This window comes from Paramisgurnus dabryanus, chromosome 10 (genome assembly GCF_030506205.2).
Source record: "Paramisgurnus dabryanus chromosome 10, PD_genome_1.1, whole genome shotgun sequence".
Classification (NCBI taxonomy): domain Eukaryota; kingdom Metazoa; phylum Chordata; class Actinopteri; order Cypriniformes; family Cobitidae; genus Paramisgurnus; species Paramisgurnus dabryanus.
Window position 1 is genome coordinate 38,368,238 of NC_133346.1, and position 6,525 is coordinate 38,374,762.

Here is a 6,525-nt window from a genome sequence, read left to right on the forward strand (position 1 = left end):
GCACATTTGCCATGGGAGGGGCCAATTTTATAAATGGGTCTTTTCTTGTTTTTCATGGTGTTCATTCAAATTGTGTATATTACTGTGCAATACAATATGTACACTGTGTTTTATAATGCAGTATTTTACCCAAGACTGCTGTAAAATTAAACACTGGAGGTTATGCCTTTTTAAGTTAGGGCTGTATAATGTTACATCGTTTCTCTTATAGGTTCAGTTTCACAAGCTGGCATTTTGTCTTGTCAAAAGAGGAAATAGTTAATATTATTATCAGCACTTGAGTTTTGTGTATGCTAACTGATAATACTGTGGAATGTAACATCTGTTAACATTGCAATTAACGGTTTTCTAAGTAGGACTCGACAAAACATTTGCCATTGGGGGGGCCAATTTTATAAATGGGTCTTGTTTTTCATGAAAACGTGTACAGTATGGGTATTACAATATGTACACTGTTATACCATACAGTATTTAAAGACTACTGTAAAATTAAAACACTGGATGTTCTGCCATTGTCAGTTGTGTTTTTTTTATTGCCAAATGAGTAACAAAATGTTTGTAAATATAACTCTTTTAAAACATTTATGAAACAAAAGTTTGTTATCCCAGCTTTTATAAGGTAGAGCATTAGAACAACTTGCTTCTAGTGTGAGCATATATTGTACAGTTGTTTGAAAATAAATTTACTGAAGCATCTCTGTTAATAAGTTTACAGTTTGTATGTAGACATCCAACACATTGGACAAAGGTACATCAGGTTCTGGCAGACTTTCTATTTCTTCCATAGTCAACATCCGCTGCAGTTGAACTTCAGGGACCACAACACCAGGCTGTCGATGACCACAAGGGCCTGTCCAGTCAACTCCATACTCCATATCAACCTTTAATGACAAAAGATGTGGAGACAAGAAAATTACATTTTCAATTAGCTCACACAACGAAACTTGTAATAATGGGTTTAATTCAGCACATCATGGAGTTTGATTACAATTTTCATAGAGCAAAATTATTTGTAGACGATGTGTGTTTTCACTACACATTACAGGTTCTTGTTTGATCCAACCACTGTACAATAAAAACAAACTATAAAATTCCATAACTTTGTTCCAGAATTTCAGTCTACTTTAATAGTTACAAAAGTGCAGATTATGGCTTTGAAAATGTCCAGAATTGACACCTAAACCCTTGAGTTGTATAATGTCATATACAATGAATAAGATTATATACTACGTAGGACAACCAGAAAAAAATCCAAACCTGCATAGGGTCCTGCTGTGCCTCATTCTGATGACGACTCCACAGTTGAAACGGGGACTGATTTCCCTCCGTTCGCAGTCGGTGGCAGTTCCAGCCACGTTGAAAAAAGACAAGGTGCTTCTGTATGTGAGGCAGAAAACTCTGGTGTAAAGCATAAAGATGAACTTCATTGTCAGGATCCAGAAGGCCTTCTCTCTCAAGATTGGTAAAGATTGAGTAGAATAGATCAAGCACTCCAGCATAAACATCTCTCCAGAGTCTCTCTATTCTGAATAAAAATAAAGTAATTATGTTATTGGGGCAGTTTCCCGGACGGGGTTTGGATAAAGCCAGGACTAGCTTTTGTTATATTAGGGCATTTAAGCAGTTTTAAAAAAAATGGCTTACAAAAAAAATTACTGCTATGCGTTGAGACAAAACAATGGCACTGATATCTGTTAAGATATGTCAATGCAAGATGTTTATAAATTAAGACATCTCAAAAATGCATTTTAATCTGGGACTAGGATAAGCCCTGTCCGGAGAACTAGATTGTTATTTCTATAGTATGCTTCAATGTTATGTTTGTAGTTATGTGCCCAACATTAACTATGCACAATTTCTAAAAAACAATAAAAGTATTAATAATAAGATATGTTATTCTAATTAAAAACATGCAAATATAATTGTTTAATTCATCAAACATTTATAAAAGCAAGCTTTTAATAAGGCTAACGTATCTTATTATTTAATGATTTCATGTTACCTCTGATTATGAACACTCCTGCCAGCAATATGTGAATTTCTGTTGAGTCCTCTGTTAGCCACCATATAGCGTGCAACATCAACATTTTCCCCACCTTTATCTGATCTCACACGAGATGGCATGCCATATACTTGAACAGCTTCAAGAAAGCTTTGCATGACTATTGCTGCACAGTTGTTGGTGGCTGCACTCAGGTATACAATGAGACGGCTAAAGCCATCTATCCCACCATGGACAACAATACGCCATCTGAAAAATTGTATGCGTAGGCATGGATTAAGGAATATACAATCTCATCTATTTTACAATCCCACAATGCATAATTATAAAACATTACAGAATAACCTTAAATTGAATTTGCATATTTTCATTAACTAGCAAGCTTGCAAAGACTGTTGAGGTTCTTCAGATACCTTATCAATTTGTGATTGCCGTCGATGTGCCACAGACTGTTTGGCGCTGGTACAAAGTACTTCCTGCGTCTTCGTGGGTTGAGCTGAAGGGTGCGAATAGATACTCCATAAGGATCCACACGGCGCATGGACTCCTGTACACGCTGTCCTATGATATGCAAAATAAGACACAGATTAAAGTGATAGTTCACACCGTAGGGCCTAAGCACAACTACAATGAGACCTTAACACAGAAGTCAGGCTTTCCAGTCCCATAATAAAGTCACAACACTATAAATATATACCCTACATCAGGGATGGGCAACTTCGGTCCTGGAGGGCCGGTGTCCTGCAGAGTTTAGCTCCAACTTGCCTCAGCACACCTGCCTAAAAGTTTTAGTATGCCTAGTAAGACCTTAATTGGCTGCTTCAGGTGTGTTTAATTATGGTTGGAGCTAAACTCTGCAGGACACCGGCCCTCCAGGACCGAAGTTGCCCATCCCTGCATACACAACCCACCCACCCACCCACCCACACACACACACACACACACACAGACACACACAGACACACACAGACACAGACACACACAGACACACACACACACACACACACACACACACACACACACACACACACACACACACAGACACACACACACACACACACACACACACACACACACACACACACACGTAGATATCAGAGAACAATTTAACATATTATTTCAATGCATTCTTTGGCACCTTTAAGCATTATTAATTGATCAGCAGTTGAATAGCCTATGTGTAAATGATCCTCTGACCCAATGAATCACTTAGGCTTCAGTCACACCAAAAGCGCTTTAAACGCTTGCAAACGCAAGGCGCGACGCACTGCCTTTTTTAAAAAAAGAGCAGTGCGACGCGGCTTTTCATATTGCTAAGCAACCACCGAGTCAGCTGTCTTGTCAATCAAATATTGAAGCGTGAGCGCCCTTTTGCTGTTAACTGTCATATCAGCAGAAACTTTAAAAAGAGGACGCTTGCTCTGACCTTGTTTGAGGGTGAGAGGTGCACAAACACACAGGAGAGAGTGAGCGAGTGGTGTCCGGTTCTTCAAAGCAACTAAACTTCCCTCACCACAACGTAAGGCCCGCCTCTCCCCTCATTCGATTGGACAATGGAAAGACACGAATGACGTCGGGCGCTTCTCCGCTCTCAGCGCTCCTTCAAAAACGCGTGCGCGGCAGGCGGCAAAAAACCGCAAGGCGCTCGGCGCGCATAAACAGCGCGCAAACGCGCCCTGCCCATAGAATATCATTCAAAAAAGGCGCCTGCAACTGCCATAAACGCTATTGGTGTGACTGGCCCCTTACTCTGTATGAGGATTCCCTGTGCATTCAAGTGCCCAACCATCATTTTATAACCACAGTTGGGATGGCGTTGCAGAATGTGGGTAACAGTTTCATCCAGATCATTGTCATCGACTGGAGTTAATAGATCATGAACTCTGAAAACATCAAATGACAGACAAAAAGGTTAGCTGCTCAGTTACTTAGCTTTGCCGCAATTTCAACGAATTTAAACTAGTGTTTTATGTACAAAAACAGCAATACGTTAATGTTAAAGTTTGTCCTATAATAAGCCTTAACAAAACCTAAAGCAAATGTCAAATGATCAGTTTTATAGCAAAACATTGCAAATCATCTTTTTTTTGTCACAATGGGATAATGTATGTACATTTTGCAAGATGTAAACAAAACTGGTCCAGAAACACTTCCCGTTTTAGTTTGTAACTGATTTCTTTATATCACATATTAAGAAAACATCTTAAAGATGTTTTTCTAACATTTTGATTCAGTTCTATATGTTATGTTGGTTGTATTTTATCCCAACGTTGTTGTAGTGTTAAAAAACTGAAGCAGGGAGTGCTTCTGGACCAGTGTTGTTTACATCTTGCAAAATGGTCTATACAACAACATACAACAGCCTCTATCTTTACCTCTAACAAACAGCAACAAATGTGGTTTATTCGATTGAGGCATGGATTAGATATTATGAAAAGTTACAATAATTCACAACACATGGGTTTACGTTCACAACACAACATAATGAAATCGGCCATTAAAACGTCCAGCTGAAGAAATGTTTATTAATTACCTTATCCCATACTGTGTCATCCTCCGACGAATTGTTCTCTCGCACACTCCGAATAAATTAGCGATATCTCCAGCGGTGTGGCCCAAAAGCAGGTGTGCCTTGATTACATGTGAAGGTAAACAGTATGATGGACGTCCCATGTTCGCCTCCGTTTCTGAGCGCACGTGAAGCTGGTATGCTGCGTCTTGCAGACCAGCAAACACAGCTGGATCAAGGTCTACATCCATATCAGCATTGAGCTGAACTAAATCATCTTCTAAACGTTCCAAACGAACGAGAAGGTCGTCGCTTCTTGCATGACCTAGATCATTTGCTATTAAACGAAGACCATTAGCAATGGTACTTAAAAAACCCGCCATGTTTTACAGCACCAGTGGTTCTGACTGGTTTCTAAGGGTTGTTCTGATTGGTCTGCCTAGTTGACCAATCCTGCATTGAGAGAGGTTGGGGCCGCCTACCTTATTAACATACGGACACAGAAATACAGAAATAAATAAATGTAGAAATGTAGAAATGCATAAAAAAATGTAAAAATAAATAAATGTAGAACTACATAAATAAATGTAGAAATTAATGAAATTGTCCAAAAACGATATATATTTATTTATTTATGGCTGCTTTTATTTATTTATTTATGTATTTCTACATTTATTTATTTATTCATTTAATTAATTACTTATTTATTTCTGTTTTTATTTATTTATTTATACATTTATTTACGTATATCTACATTTATTTATTTATTTATTTGCGCATTTATGTATTTATTTACGTATATCTACATTTATTTATTTATTTATTTACGTATTTATGTATTTATTAATTAATTAATTTATATACACTTAAGTCATTTTTGGTCCTCCATAGGACCAGAAGCTTTGCAAACATTTTGTCCGGATTGCCATAGTAGGAAAAAGAGATAGGAAAGTCCCTGTTCTCCTTACTCCACTCATGAAGGAATCACTTGATACTCTGACTGAAAAGCGAGTAGAATGTGGAGTGCTGAATGACAATGGATACTTGATTGCATTGCCACACTCTATCCACGTCTTGAGGGGTTCTGATTGCTTTAGGCAGTTTGTGAATGAATGTGATGAAATCAAACATCCAAAAGCACTAAGCTCAACGAAACTAAGCAAACACGTTGCTACACTTTCGACGGTTCTGAATCTCAAGACTACTGAACTTGACCAACTGGCAGATTTCCTTGGGCATAACATTGAGGTTCACAGAAATCACTACCGCCTTCCAGAGGACACACTCTTGCTAGTTAAAATAAGTAAAGTTCTTCTAGCATTGGACCAGGGATGGCTAGGAGAATACAAAGAGAAGATATATATATTTGATCTTAACATACAGATAGAGTGCAGGTATAAAGGAACAGGATGTATGATTGTGGCCAAAACTGGTATTGCAATCACAAAACTTGTGGCTAAAACTGGTACTGCAATCACACAGCAGGTGGCTAATACACAAAATGAAAACATAAACATCAGTTGAGGGCTGCAACTCCACTTTTTAAATAACAATTTCCTGGCCAGGCCACTGTTATCAGAAATTTAACTATTTGAAATGAAAATGATTTCTTAATGTCTAGTGACATATCAGGGCCATTTTATGATTAATTGATATCCATTTCTTACATACTGTTCATTTAAAAGTTATAATTTGACAATAACTGGACCATTTAAGACAGTCAATTAAGCGATGTACTCTTCAACACTTTTGGATAAACCTTTTTCTTTTAATCACCATTTTAGAGACATGGGCACGGATGAGTGTTAGCAAGAGGATGGTATGTAATATTTTTATTTGTTTTTTAAGAGCATAAAGAGTTTAAAATAATTATAAGCAACTGGTTACTAAATACCAGGTAAAGTGTTCTGCATTTTTGGTTGGTACCTGGTACAGGTAACCCCAATCCTCTTCTTGGAGGGGCACTCTCCAGCCAAGTCTAGCTCCAACCAACTAATCAAGCTTTTATAAGGCA

General features: G+C 37.8%; 1 protein-coding gene across 1 annotated transcript; it reads right to left on the bottom strand.

Annotated features, from left to right (window-relative positions):
* Window positions 1-512: 512 nt before the first annotated feature.
* On the bottom strand, window positions 513-4,893 carry LOC135718406 (uncharacterized). The gene is made up of 6 exons (XM_065240731.2): window positions 4,536-4,893; window positions 3,752-3,885; window positions 2,416-2,563; window positions 2,003-2,251; window positions 1,258-1,525; window positions 513-881 (listed from the first exon to the last, which is right to left on the bottom strand). The coding sequence occupies exons 1-6, from the start codon at window positions 4,760-4,762 to the stop codon at window positions 684-686; spliced, it is 1,224 nt and encodes a 407-aa protein (XP_065096803.2). The 5' UTR covers window positions 4,763-4,893; the 3' UTR covers window positions 513-683.
* Window positions 4,894-6,525: the final 1,632 nt, after the last annotated feature.

Coding starts and splice junctions, on each gene's coding strand:
- LOC135718406 (XM_065240731.2), bottom strand. CDS start 4,762: ATGGATGTAGACCTTGATCCAGCTGTGTTTGCTGGTCTGCAAGACGCA. Junction 1,526..2,002: donor AGGAGTGTTCATAATCAGAG/GTAACATGAAAT, acceptor ATTTTTATTCAG/AATAGAGAGACTCTGGAGAG. Junction 882..1,257: donor CACAGCAGGACCCTATGCAG/GTTTGGATTTTT, acceptor TTGTCATTAAAG/GTTGATATGGAGTATGGAGT.